Source organism: Lissotriton helveticus, chromosome 5_1, assembly GCF_964261635.1.
Source record: "Lissotriton helveticus chromosome 5_1, aLisHel1.1, whole genome shotgun sequence".
NCBI classification, from domain to species: domain Eukaryota; kingdom Metazoa; phylum Chordata; class Amphibia; order Caudata; family Salamandridae; genus Lissotriton; species Lissotriton helveticus.
This window is the reverse complement of record NC_136065.1, coordinates 523139676-523154851: the sequence shown is the minus strand read 5'-3', so window position 1 is coordinate 523154851 and position 15176 is coordinate 523139676. Positions and strand designations below refer to the sequence as shown.

Genomic DNA, 15176 nt, shown 5'->3' with positions numbered 1-15176 from the left:
CTATTGCACTCCACCTACGTTCCCGGGGAAGTAACCTCCTACTGATGAAGGCTACAGGTTGGTCCCAGCCCTCCTCAGTCATATGTGAGAGAACAGCCCCTACACCATGCTCTGAAGCGTCTGTTTGCACTAGAAATTCCTTGGAAAAATCAGGGGCCAAGAGCACAGGCGCCGTGCACATGGCAGTTTTCAGGGTGTCAAAAGCCTTCTGACAGGTGTCAGTCCAGATCACATTCCTGGGCTGCTTCTTAGAAGTCAGCTCTGTCAAGGGGGTCACAATAGTGCCATAGCCCTTGATAAACCTCCTGTAGTACCCAGTGAGCCCCAGGAAGGCTCTCACTGCAGTCTGGGTCTTGGGGGGTTCCCAAGCCAGGATGGTCTCAATTTTGGGTTGCAAGGGTGCCACCTTGCCACTCCCCACTTGGTTTCCCAAGTACACCACTGATCCCTGCCCAATCTGGCACTTGCTTGCCTTGATTGTGAGGCCTGCCTTGCACAGCGCCATCAACACTTCCCAGAGGTGTCGCAGGTGTTCTGGCCAGGTGCCACTGAACACTGCAATGTCATCCAGGTAGGCGGCACTGAACTCATCCAGCCCAACCAACACCTGGTTGACCAACCTCTGAAAGGTGGCAGGGGCATTCTTCATTCCAAATGGCATAACCCGGAACTGGAAATGCCCATCTGGTGCAGAGAATGCTGACCTCTCTTTTGCCCCATCGGTCAAGGCGATCTGCCAGTACCCAGACGTTAGATCAAACGTGCTGAGGAACCGGGCAGCTCCTAGCCGATCAATGAGCTCATCAGCTCTGGGGATAGGGTGCGCGTCAGTCTTCGTGACCGAATTGAGTCCTCTGTAGTCCACACAGAACCGGAGTTCAGGTGTGGCTCCTGGTGCAGCAGCCTTTGGGACCAAGACCACGGGGCTGGACCAAGGACTGCTGGAAGACTCAACCACCCTAAGAACAAGCATTTTGGAGACCTCCTCCTTGATGCAGGCTCTGACCCTGTCAGTTACTCTGTAGGCCTTATGCTTCACAGGTAAGCTGTCTCCTGTGTCCACATCATGGACGCACCAATCTGTGACACCAGGAACCAGGGAGAACAGATCTGGAAATTGCCCCAGCAATTGGCGGCAGTCTTCCTGTTGCTCAGGCGTCAGAGTGGGTGAGAGGTTAACTCCATCCACTGACCCATCTTTCTCAGAGGCTACCAAGAGGTCAGGAAGAGGCTCAGTCTCCTCTTCCATCCCATCATCAGTTGCCAAGAGCATGCCCACTTCGGACCTCTCCAAGTGGGGCTTAAGGCAGTTAACATGTAGGACCCTCAAAGGGTTCCTGGGAGACTGCATGTCCACCAAGTAGGTGACAGGACTCTTGCGCTCGACAACCTCAAATGGACCTGTCCACTTATCCTGAAGTGCACAAGGCTCCACTGGGGCCAAGACCCACACCTTTTGTCCAGGTTGAAGCTCTACCAGAGTGGCATTCTGGTCGTACCACCGCTTCATCTCTTCCTGGCTGGCTTCCAGATTTGCCTCAGCAAGTTTCCTGAATCGCCTGGTCTGGTTTCTGAAGGCCAGCATGTAACTGTATACATTCTGGGGAGGTTTCCTGGGAGATTGCTCCCAGCCTTCCTTTACCAAACTCGGAGGTCCTCTCACTGGGTGACCATACAGCAGTTCAAAGGGGCTGAACCCTAGGGACTTCTGTGGCACCTCACGGTATACAAAGAGAAGGCATGGCAAGAGGACGTCCCACTTACACCTCATTGGACCTTCCAGGCCCATGATCATGCCTTCTAGGGTTCAGTTGAATCTCTCAACCAACCCATTTCCTTGGGGATGGTAAGTGGTGGTGAATTTGTATGTTACACCACACTCTTGCCAAAGGGATTTCATATACTTGGATATGAAATTGGTGCCCCTGTCGCTCACCACCTTTAGAGGGAATCCTACTCGTGAGAAAATTCCTATCAGTGCCCGTCCCACCACGGGGGCCGTCACTGTCCTCAGAGGGAGGGCTTCAGGGTACTGGGTGGCATGGTCCACCAAGACCAGGATGAACCTGTTGTCCATGGCTGTCTTGGGGTCCAGAGGCCCAACAATGTCAATACCCACTCGCTGGAATGGAGTACTGACCACGGGGAAGGGTTGCAGAGGAGCCTTGTGCTTCCCTCCGCTCTTACCACTTGCCTGGCAAGTCTGACAAGATCTACAGTGAGTATCTGAGCTCTTGTGCATTTGGGGCCAATAAAAGTGGGTGACAAGCCTGTCATAGGTCTTGTCCATCCCCAAATGTCCTGCTAACGGCACATCATGAGCCAGCCCCAGTAGGAAGGCTCTGAACTTCTGGGGTACCTCCAGCACACGGGCTGGCCCAGGCTCAGCAGCCTTAGGCTCTGAATACAGGAGGTCATTCTCCCAGTACTCATAATGTGTCTTGGCCTGAACACCATTGGCCTGGTCTGCAGCCTGCTGCCGCATACCCACGAGAGAAGGGCATTCTTTCTGCTCCCTGCAGAATTCCTCCCTGGAGGGGCCCCCTTTTTGCTGCCAATGGGTCAGCTCAGGCAGGTCCCCCAGTTCAGCAATCTGTTCCCCTGTAGGCTCCAGGGCTCAGCTTTCTTACCATTGATGGTCACCACCTGCCCATATTTCTTAGTGTTAGAGGGCAGGTAGTTCTCAGGGACCATCTCACTGTCTCCTAGAGAGACTAGGGTTATCTGGACAGGATCTCCACCCCCGGGGATTACTACTTCTTCCCCCAAATTAACACTAGCTACTTGCCGGGGTGGAGCACCAGTGGGTGCTGGTTTACTAAACAGGCGACACTTGGGGTCAGTGGAAATGTGACCTGGGTCACCACACCTGTAACAATTAAAGGGCCCCTTTGAAACAGGCCTACCTGTCGGGGCCCCGGTCTGCTTCGGGGGTGGGGGAGGCTGAGAACCTCTCTGCTGGTTCCCTTGGGGATTACTTTGAGTGCCTCGCTGGAACCCTCTGGGTTTACCCCTGTCTCCCCCCCCCACTCTTCTGCTGGGGACCCTGCCCACCCTTGGCGGAGTCTCCCATTGGACCATTGTGGACCCTGGTGCTGAGCCAGCGGTCCACCTCCTCAGCAAGCTTCCTCGGGTTGGACAGCTTGCTATCAATCAGGTGCTGGCGTAGCTCAGGAAAACAATATTGCGACAAGTGCTCCCATGCCATTAAATCAAGAAGGCCCTGAAAATCATTTACTTTGCTACCCGTCACCCAACCATCCAGTGCTCTGCAGAAACCGGTCACATACTCCACATACGTACTCCCAGGACGCTTTTCACTCCCCCTGAACTTCTGTCTGTACATTTCAGGGGTTAGCCCATACCTGGTCAATAAGGCCTCTTTCATGTGGGGATAGGAACTGTGTTCTTCAGTAGGCAAATCTAGCAGGGTGTCCCTTCTTTCGCTAAGGAACCTCCTCCACAACCCCGCTCCCCAATCCTTGTCAGGGACCCGGTGGGAGGACATGGCTACCTCATAAGCCCTAAACCACTGTCCTATGTCATCCCCCTTAAAGAACTCTTTAACCACATCTTTGGGTATGTACACCCTGGACTCTTCCTGCACCGGCGTTGTGCTGCCACCAGAAGGAGTTGTTCCCAAACCTCTCAGCTCCAACTCCTTCAATCTCAGGTCATGATCCATTTGGCGTTGCGCCTCCATGGCCAATCTTTGCTTGTCCATCTCCATTTGCCCAGCTAATTTTGCCATCTCCATTGCATGTGGCCTGTCTGCTGCCCTGTCTGCCAGCTCCTCTGGGGACAGGCCTCTGCTGGGATCTACAATGCCATCTGGTGGTATGATATCCACCGCATTCTGTGGTTCCCTTGACTCCTTCCAGGCTCTCAGCGCCTTGACAAGCAGAGTTTTGTTTTTGCATCCTGTTTGGGGAATTCTGAACTTTCCGCAGAGTCCTCTCAGCTGATCATTGGTCAAGTCCTTCAGTGCATCTTCTCCCCAATCTACGTCATCTTCTCCAGAGTAGACAGAGGGTGTTCTTCCAGCAGGGAGTGAGCCAGGCATGGCTTCAACAATGGCAGAAGTCTCAACAAAATAAAAAAAAATGGAAATCTGTTGCTGCGTTATAGGTCTGCTCTCACTATGTGGTGATCAGCAATTCACTGTATGTCAACTACAAATGCAAATTCGCAAATCCTCACCGCTGCGTCCAATGTTAGAATTGGGGGTCTCTGGTTGCCGCAAGTATTCATTTGTGACAAGCAGGGACGCTCTCCTCTAAGTCGGGGCGAAGGATGACACCTTAGAATTACCCTTGCTCACCCTCTAGGTGTGTGGCGTGAGCAGCCAAGGCTATTCTCCAGGCGTTGTTAGTTAAGCATTTGTAATAACACACACAGTAAACATACCAATCCCCCCACAAATGGACACCAGGCTGTAGTTATATAAAAATACGTCTTCTTTATGTAAAAATATATATATGCAGGCAAGTATTTATCACAAGACCATCAATAACGTTTTTCTTAGCCACAAGGCTGTAAATAGGAAAGTTTTCTCTTTGTTTACAGTGAAAACTGGTTCTTCTTAGTCTCTTTGACTCCTAAAACAGTCCTTAGCTCCTTGAAACCCTTTTGGGGCGTACTGGCCGCTTCGTAGCGCTTCTGTGCGCTTCTCCCGGTGAAAACGGGCGACACCCTACCGCGTCTCACGCATCTAGCCTGAGCACGGGTACGACGCATACCGCTCCCAGCTAATGAAAACAATGGTGCGAGCTGTACCCAGCTGGTGCGGCTCGTACTGCGGGGGGGGGGGGGGATTTCACAGCGCACGGGCGAACTCTACGGCGCGCACAGCTCTCAGTTCTCAGCGCACTCAGGCAATACGGGGCGTACTTGTGAAAGCGTATGGTTTCTTTCAAGGCAAAGGTACAGTTCTCTGTAGGGTTACGAGGCGCACAGGTGATTCTACTCTATCACGGGGAAATAAAACGTTGCAGGCCCCGAGCCCGTTTGTGCTGCGACGTACCTTAGGATATCAGTTCTCTTCTCAGGCTGGGTCGTGCGTGGGCAGTGCGACTCGGTTCTTGGCGTTGATCCCAGCGAAGGCAGATGCGAGGCGCACAGCGGCTCCCGGTCAGAGCGAGGCTGGCACCCGAGGCGTCCGGGCTTTGGTGGATCTGTTCTCTGGGTCTTTAGGGTCCGGTGGGGATTTCAGGCGGGAGCGTGGGGGGCACACCAGCGAGCCTCCGATGGCGAGGTGACACGGCGATTTTCCTCAGCGGGGGGGGGAGCGGCTCGGCGGAGCGGGGCTCTCCCTCGGCGGGGACGGGGAAACAAAGTAGGTCACGGCCTCGAGGAGGGGCTGGGGACACCAAGGTCACGGCAGCGAGCCTCCAGTGGCGAGGTGACACGGTGATTTCCCTCAGCGGGGGAGAGCGGCCCGCGAGAGCGGGTCTCTCCCTCGGCGGGGACGGGGAAACACAATTGGTCACGGCCTCGAGAGGGGCGGGGGGGGCACCAGGGTCACGGTTCCGGCGGGGGCAGAAATCCACACAATTACCGGCAGACGAGCAGAGAGCAGGTTGAGCCAGATGAACCTGTGGCTCAGGTCAGGGGGCAAGCTCAGTCAAGCCCTTGGAGAAAGTTTCTAGCACAAGTCAGCAAAGTCTTTTCAGCAAGTCTTTTCCTCTCCTTCCTCAGCAAGGCAAGCAGCAGGCCAGTCCTTCCAGCGTCTTCTTCTCCTTCTAGTTGGGCAGAGGTTCTTTGTGGGAAACAGGATTCTTATTTACAAGGAGCAGGGCTCCTACTTTTATACAGCATTTTCTTTGTTCTTGCAGGCCAGGGGGGCCTCTGCATAACTTCTTTCAGTCTCTGAGCACTTTGTTGGGTGTACTCTGGTTTCTTCTTTCAGTGTGAGGGGCAGGCACTTCAGACGCTCCACAGGAGGTGGAGCCAGCATTGTGGGGACAGGGGCTGCCAGGAGTACCTTGTTGACAGTGCTTCGCCTTTCCTGGGCCAGGTGTCGGGCTGAGTCATCAGTCGCTCCCCAGGGGGCGGAGCCAGCATTGTGGTGGCAGAGCACAGCCCTATTCAGAGTCCAGGGGCACTCCCACCAAGGTGTAATCCTGGCATTCACCACCTGTCATCCCCCAGCCCTGTCACTCACATAACCCAGACAGTCAGATACGCATCCTAGCAGAGGCAGGCTGAAATGGTTAGGCAAGCAAATGCTAGCTTTCTAAAAGTAGCATTTGCAAACACAGGATATTAAAATAAACTTTACTAAAAGAAGTATTTTATTATTCTGAGTTCAGGCATACTAAACTTTATTTTCTACCATGTTCCCTGAGCCTGCTGGGATTATAGAGTGTAATAATTCCAGCAGCCCATCTTGGCCTAAGAGAACAGGTAGCCTTACAATAGTGAAAAACTAATTTGGCTGTAATTCACTAATAGGACATGCTACAAACACACCAGAGCATGTCCTACCTTACACTTACAATGCACCCTGCCCTTGGGCCTACCATAGGGGTGACTAATATGAAGTTAAGGGAAGGTTTAGGGGCTGGCAAGTGTGTGCACTTGCCCCGCCAGCATGACAGTACCAGACTGCACGCAGGTTCTGCAGTGGCAGACCCTAGACACATTTTAAAAGGCTGCTTCTGTGGGTGGCGCAATCAGCGCTGCAGGCCCACTAGCAGTATTGGCATTTACAAGCCCTGGCACTCCTGGTGCACTTTACTGGGGACTGACAGTAAATCCAATGAACCAATCGTGAACATCAATCACAGTTACACTTTACATTGGGAGCACTTGCACTGCGGCACGGATTGGCCGTGGCGCAGTGCCCTGAGCAGCGGACACCAGCAAAAACATCTGAGGCACATCAGCAAAAAGTGGAAGGGAAACTCACGCCAAGGTGCCAGGTCTAACAAATTTCATATTTCACAACTGAGAAACTGCATGTGTTAACTATTCCTAAACTTTGTGAAATATTTTTGGTTCACTGCCTGGAATGGGGATTTTTCCCCTTGAAAGAATGTAACGACACCAACCTCATTTTGTTTAAAGGTTGTCATTTCTGACTTAAAAGATCAGGCTGATGCAGAAGTAGAGGACTGTGGGATATGCACTTTAATTGTATGTCCCTCTTCCTTCAGACTTATGGAATATTGTGTTCGCAGACCAGGGGCCTGCTGCACCACTTTTCAAAGCAGCAAGTTAAATTTGTCAGTCGCAGTTGAGGTGTGTGTACAAACAGATGCTCTCCCTCCCTATTTACTCAGTAGTTCCCCGCATCCCAGTCTTACTCTCCTGGCCCGTATGATCCAATATTTTTTCATGGTGTGCATACATGCTCAATTTCTTTCTGCCCTTTTTTGAAAGAGTCCCAAGCTTATGCACTTGGCTACATCCTCTGTGTATGTCTCTTATAACCATCTTTAAGTGATATTGATTTTCACTGCGACTGCAGTTCCTAATACTTGGGTACCCTGTCTGTTCTTATCCAGCTGCGTAATTTCTCTTTCAGTCTTCTAAAGACCTGATTCTTCCATGACCATTGAGCTTTGGATTTTCCATCCTTTCCAATTTTCACGGTTTCAGAGCAAAGCAACAGAGGAAGCCTTAGCAGTCTTGAGTCTAACCTTGTTTTCACAGTCACACTACCAGGTCTCCAGTTGCCCTCTTGATTTTCCTTGTGAGGTCTTTCCTTTGGATTCTGGAGCAGTCACTGGTTAAGAGGCAGCACCGTTAGTGAGTACTGTAATTTCCCACCTTTAGTCCAGGACACTTACTCAATAGCAATATATGAGAAAAGCACATACTACACCTTCACAGGAGAAAGTCTTAAAGGAGCCTCCTCACCAGCGAGCAAATAAAAATGCCTGTAATCATGCACTATGATCCACCACCTTCAGGAAGTTGTAACGGTTTTCTCTGGTGAGGTACATAGTGTGTGTACCTCCTTTCAGCAGAACTTGGCTCTGCTGTTGAGAGCCTCTTGGTAAGAGATAGAACACATCAATTAAGCTTATAAATTGCCACGTTGACTGTGGCAAACAATTGAGAGTGTGCCCCAAAAGATTAACAAGTTTAGGTTGTGCTTATGGCCTAAGTGTCTTTACAGTCGAGAAGAGTTCATTGGGCTGAAAGTAAGTTGGTATTACCTCTGCTTTGTACTCCTCCATGAGTTGCTTTAGCTGACTAACACTGGTGTGGTTTCCAACTTGCCCCTGAAGCCTGTGACAACTGGACACACCGCCAAGTGCCTTCTATATCCAACTGTATGAGAGGCTGCATCAATGTATCTTTTAAGCCTAAGTTCTCTTGAGGTTCCCCCAAACACCTCAAACTAAATAAATGTACATACGAATTCTCTGACGTGAACCATGTGCTTTAATATTTCTGACTTTGTCCAGAAATGCACACAAAACTACATCCTGAGAGGTCCAAGTGATAGTGCCTATATCCTGTCGCAAAGGGCACCCTCCACCTGTGACAAGCACTCCTCCAAGTTTCCTTTTAGCACCGCTTGCTCTGTTGCTTCCCAGGATACTTGTTTCCAGTCCTGGCGTGGCAGTTCGGGCTGGACTGTTCCCATGAGGCACAGGGTCAAGACTGATTTGCATACAGCTGTGTCTGAATTGGGGTGGTGAAGTGAGCTACAGAATGATGATGGATTCAACCCAGATCTGTGACCTGGGGTGAGTGTCTGAAATGTTTCAGCGCTCCGCCCATCATCTCCTTGTGTTTGCCATACACTTTGTTTTGCACACTGCCATCGCAGGAATGCAAGTAAGTCCTCCACAAAAAGACTGTTATTCCCAAAAAGCCCTGTCAAGAAGTAACATTTTTAGCAAATGCTTTGATTTTTGAGTCCATGGTCGCTAGTGACATTACCATATCCTGTTTTGAATCATTGCTGGGTTTTTACAGTTACAAGGTAATCTTTCTTACTTGTCTTTAATTCATTCCTAACTACCGCCTCACCATTCCCACACAAAGGGGCATATGCATCAAAGTTACAATTTGCGATTACCAAATAGCAATTAAGGAATCGCTATTTGGTAATCACAAATGCCTATGCATGTAGGAATCACCAAAATATTGGTTATTCCTTAACATTAGCTAATAACGATTCGGAAATTGCTAATCTCTATTATCTAATGTGACTCTATTGATTCCTATGGGCCTACAGGCCCATAGGAATGAATGGCATTGCATTCGCAAATTGCGATTACCAACTGGTAATCGCAAATAGCAAATGCAAATCCAAGGGTTCCCGAGGTCCTAAAGCCCCCCGAAGCACCTCACAAAAAAAGGTAAGTGTGCACATGTAAAGCACACACATGCCCTAAAGGCATGTGTGCGCTACTTGGGACTTTGAAAAATATTTTTTTTTGTGCATTTGTCAAAGCATGCAACATATTAACATCAACTTTAAGTTGATGGTGATTAGCGTTTCCTAAACGCACAGTTAGCATTTAGGAAAGGCTACATACATCGGCATTAGGGAATCGCAAATTGCGATTCCCTAAATGCATTTGCAATTTTGGTAATCGCGATTACCTAAATTGCGAATGACAAAACCTACATGCATTTGGAAAGGCCATTTTCCATTCACAAACGTGCCGTTTACGAATGGATTAAATGAGAGTAAATCTCAGCAGACGGTTCAATCTCCTGCCAGTGTTCTTGACAGTATAGCACTGGTTAAGATGAGGGTACTGCCATGATTCCTATATGTCGTTCAGAATTACCTATTTGAATTTCCTTGGAGTTTGTTCTGAAAACTGAGGCTCAGGCGAGAGCTTTTAAAAGTGCAAATCAAGCCCCCCAGAAAGCATTAAACAAATGTATACAGACCACCTACGATGGCAGCATGGGCCTGGCAGACTTGCAGCTTTACTATGGGCATCCCAGACACGGTTCCTGAATGACTAGCTCAGCGGGGGGGCGGGGGGGGGGGGTTATTGCCATAGTGGGCTGAAATAACAGACTGGGGTTGATGTATGGGTCCTCTGTTCCCAGAACTCTCCTAGAGGTTACTAGAATCGTGCTGTTGGCTTAGAGGTCGACCCTGCGTTGGATTAGATGGGACTGCTGGATTACTCTGGAGACCCCATTGTGATAGGGGACCTGACTTGACTATTGTACGCAATGTGAGGAATTCGGAAGTGGAATGGAATGAGCATCTCAAAGGAAATAGGTGTATACCTATCCAGTCTTATCAAATCCTTTCTGGAACTCCAGTCAGAGGTTGAGCTTCATAAATCTCTGTTTTACACATACCTGCAGCTCCGCCAGGCGCTATTTCATTCTGCCTCTTAGTCCGAGTTAGCATTAGAGCATTAGAGGCCAAAATCCTGATGAGACCTTTCGGGAAAGGTGGAATATCCCACATTTAGAAATCCCTAGTTATCCACTCCACAGAGTTATTCGCATAACTGAAGACAAAATGACAAACATGGGTGGGACCTCTGATGACCTTGATCGGAGGGATGTGAATTAGTTATATCCTCCCGTCTTCAGCTCATTCACTTAAAATACTTACACATCACCTATCTCACCAGTGAAAGGCTCCAGCAGCCTAAGAAGATCATCAACACCTAGATGCTGTTGAGGGAGACTTCTTTCACGTGGTCTGGGATTGTCCAATAATTGTGAAATACTAGCCACACATCTTTACTACTGTCGGGAGACCGGTGGAACCTTCACATCGTATTGCATTCTTGACCATCCTTGAGGATATGAGAGGGAGCCACGGTGAGTATACCCTAGTCGGGATTTGCACCATTATAGCCAAAAATGACAGCGCAAAATCTGTTGGGAAATTGTGTGACTGCTTTGGGCTGGGTGGTTGAGACGCCACTACATGGAGGTAATGTACTATGTTATTTCACTGTTGATTAATCTACCCTCCAAGTCTGTACTCTACCTTTTATTGCTTGTACAAAAATGGATTACAATTTTGAGTATACAAAAATCATTCCTAGCACTCTCTGACTTTCACAACTATTAGAGTATAGTTATCTTGTTCTTTCTTAACCCCACCAATGATTCAGAGATGTGACGAGACCCCAGGTTTTTAGATGAATATGAGAAAAGGTCTTGCACTTTTTGAGTATTTTTTTTGTTACATACAGGGTGTGCCTTCCCAGAGGTTCAGGCTACCAGTGCTTTTCATGAATACATTGAGGCTGCTGGTCTCCCCAACCTCGGAGGTTGTCCTCCCTTACATAGAAAAAGTGAAGGCTAATTTCTAAGGTTTTTATTTTTTGTTGAGATTAGTCATACAATGCTTGTCCCCACCCCATGCATTTTATTATTTCTATGCTTCTGCAAGGAAGAAGGAGGCAGCTGAATGTATCCGAAAGTTCCAGTTGCTCATCTTAGTCCACATTCTTTTAAATTAACTCGCCCACATTCACCTCTAGCCACCTATAGTTGTAGATGCAGGGAAGACGAATGATATGGGGAGCCAGTGGGCACGTTAAGGAGCCTAGCACATTGATTCCCAAGTCACTTGTCTTTAATAGAGACTAGACGTGTTCTAGCATTCTGGCATTTGCCAAGACATCCCATGAGTCTGGAGGATTGAGGATTAACCAATACCAGTACAGGAGTTGGCCTGACAATTATTTCCTGTCTTCAGCTAGATAATTTAATGCTTGTCACATGTTTAGAAGTAAATGTCCTTAAATGCCTCACTGCACAGCGGGAATGCAGGTAGTAAGGTACAGTCTCCATTAAATGATATACCATTTATCTGCTGCTTTGGTTTGTGTACACCCTGGAAGAGGTCTGTTATTCAAAATTGATGGCAGTGTTTCTGATATCTAATAATAAATGTGTCCTATCTCCTGCAGGGAAGGGCGTTGCTCCTTGGTCACGTCCTTTGGCATCTTAAAATTCATGGCAATGTACAGCCTCACACAGTTTGTGTCTGTCCTCATCCTCTACACGGTAAGTGTCCACTACTTATTGAGGCTCATTCTAATGTTTGCCTTCCTACATTGTAACATCTCTGTCACTGTCAGGTGCTCGCACATGAACTTTTGGGACTAAACTGCAACAGTTTCCAAGAAGGTGAAGTGAGAAAATTCCAAGGAAATGGCATGCTGTGTTTGTTTATATTTAGAATTGTGTGTATTGTATAAACTAATAACTTATAGGTATTTGAGAAGTCACCTTCAGTGGCCATGTGGGTCACATTTGAAAGAATGGCCCTGGCTTAGAGTGGTGAGTTTAACAGAAGTTACTGTTGCATAAATGACATGACATTATTACATTTATAACACCATTGTTTTAATAGTGGCACAAATACAGCAGTTACACATGACATGTGTTAAGTGGATCTCGTTACACAAATAGAGCAGTTGCACATGGTGGGATATAAGTTGAACATTGTCAGATGTTACAAGAAGACACATTTAGTTTTGGCACATAAGAACAAAGGGACATGTAGAGAAGAGGCCAACATTGAGCGTCTGGTTGTGATACAGGTGGTAGGGACATGCTAGCCTTCAAATGTTTGTTTTTATCCTGTGCCTTCAGAGCAAGAGGGATGAAACATTTCATCTGTCTTGGAGTAGGTTGTTCCTGAGCCCGTTCACCACCAGTGTAAATCTCCTACCACCTCTGCTCTTTTCAGCCATTTGACCTCGCAACTGGAGGCCAAAGAATTTTCATTGTCAAATTATTACTTTTTTTAGAAAATCGGCAATCCCCTAAAAAACAAGCATTTACAATCCAATGGTCTCGGCATTATTAAAGGTAGAGCTATTGGCATTGCTCATGACATTTTTTTTCATTTTTTTTTTTAAAACATAAATAAATGGTATTGTCATTTACAGTGGCAATAGGGGAGCATTAGAGAGTAGTAGAGAGTATTCGCGGACACAGAGCCACACACACACACACAGACAGAGCAGCGCACACACACACAGACAGAGCCGCGCACACACACACAGAGCTGCGCATACACACACAGGCAGAGCCACGCATACACACACAGGCAGAGCCACGCACACACACACAGACAGAGCCACGCACAAACACACAGACAGAGCCACACACACACACAGACAGAGCCACGCACACACACACACACACACAGACAGAGCCACGCAAACACACAGACAGAGCCACGCACACACCGACACAGACAGAGCCATGCACACACACACACAGACAGAGCCACGCACACACACACACAGACAGAGCCACGCACACACACACAGACAGAACCACGCACACACACAGACAGAGCCACGCACACACAGACAGAGCCACGCACACAGAGTGTAAATCTCCTACCACCTCTGCTCATTTCAGCCATTTGGCCTCGCAACTGGAGGCCAAAGAATTTTCATTGTCAAATTATTACTTTTTTAGAAAATCGGCAATCCCCTAAAAAACAAGCATTTACAATCCAATGGTCTCGGCATTACTAAAGGTTTTTTAAAAACATAAATAAATGGTATTGTCATTTACAATGGCAATAGGTGAGCATTAGAGAGTAGTAGAGAGTATTCGTGGACACAGAGCCACACACACAGACAGAGCCGCGCACACACACACAGACAGAGCCGCGCACACACACACACACAGACAGCCGTGCACACACACACAGACAGAGCCACGCACACACAGACAGAGCCACGCACACACAGACAGAGCCACGCACACACACACAGACAGAGCCACGCACACACACACACAGACAGAGCCACGCACACACACACGGACAGAGCCACGTACACACACAGACAGAGACACGCACACACAGACACAGACAGAGCCACGCACACACACACACAGACAGAGCCACACACACACAGACAGAGCCACGCACACACAGACCGAGCCACGCACACACAGACAGAGCCACACACACACACACAGACAGAGCCACGCACACACACACAGACAGAGCCACGCACACACACACAGACAGAGCCACACACACACACACACACAGACAGAGCCACGCACACACACAGACAGAGCCACACAGACACAGACAGAGCCACGCACACACACACAGACAGAGCCACGCACACACACACACACACACAGAGCCACGCACACACACAGACAGAGCCACACACGCACACACACAGACAGAACCACGCACACACACAGACAGAGCCACGCACATACAGTTAGAGCCACACACACTCAGACAGAGCCACGCACACAGAGTGTAAATCTCCTACCACCTCTGCTCTTTTCAGCCATTTGGCCTCGCAACTGGAGGCCAAAGAATTTTCATTGTCAAATTATTACTTTTTTAGAAAATCGGCAATCCCCTAAAAAACAAGCATTTACAATCCAATGGTCTCGGCATTATTAAAGGTAGAGCTATTGGCATTGCTCATGACATTTTTTTCATTTTTTTTAAAAAAACATAAATAAATGGTATTGTCATTTACAGAGGCAATAGATGAGCATTAGAGAGTAGTAGAGAGTATTCGCGGACACAGAGCCACACACACACACACAGACAGAGCCGTGCACACACAGACAGAGCCGTGCACAAACACACAGACAGAGCCACACACACACACACACACACAGACAGAGCCACGCACACACACAGACAGAGCCACGCACACACAGACACAGACAGAGCCACGGGCACACACACACAGACAGAGCCACGCACAAACACACAGACAGAGCCACGCATTCACACACACACAGACAGAGCCACGCACACACACAGACAGAGCCACGCACACACAGACACAGACAGAGCCACACACACACACACACAGACAGAGCCACACACAAAGAGTGTAAATCTCCTACCACCTCTGCTCTTTTCAGCCATTTGGCCTCGCAACTGGAGGCCAAAGAATTTTCATTGTCAAATTATTACTTTTTTAGAAAATCGGCAATCCCCTAAAAAACAAGCATTTACAATCCAATGGTCTCGGCATTACTAAAGGTAGAGCTATTGGCATTGCTCATGACATTTTTTTTCATTTTTTTTTAAAAACATAAATAAATGGTATTGTCATTTACAATGGCAATAGGTGAGCATTAGAGAGTAGTAGAGAGTATTCGTGGACACAGAGCCACACACACACACACAGACAGAGCCGCGCACACACACACAGACAGAGCCGCGCACACACACACACACAGACAGCCGCGCACACACACACAGA

The 15176-nt window shown here is 48.5% G+C and overlaps 1 protein-coding gene across 5 annotated transcripts in view; it reads left to right on the top strand.

The window, feature by feature from the left end:
* The window catches only part of ATP13A2 (ATPase cation transporting 13A2), an 861654-nt gene that overhangs the window by 797257 nt on the left and 49221 nt on the right, over positions 1-15176 (top strand). For all 5 annotated transcript variants that reach the window (XM_078642867.1, XM_078642866.1, XM_078642870.1 and 2 more), the window contains one exon: positions 11868-11964. In XM_078642867.1, coding sequence (XP_078498993.1) covers positions 11868-11964 — 97 coding nt within the window. The remainder of the gene's footprint in view (positions 1-11867; positions 11965-15176) is intronic.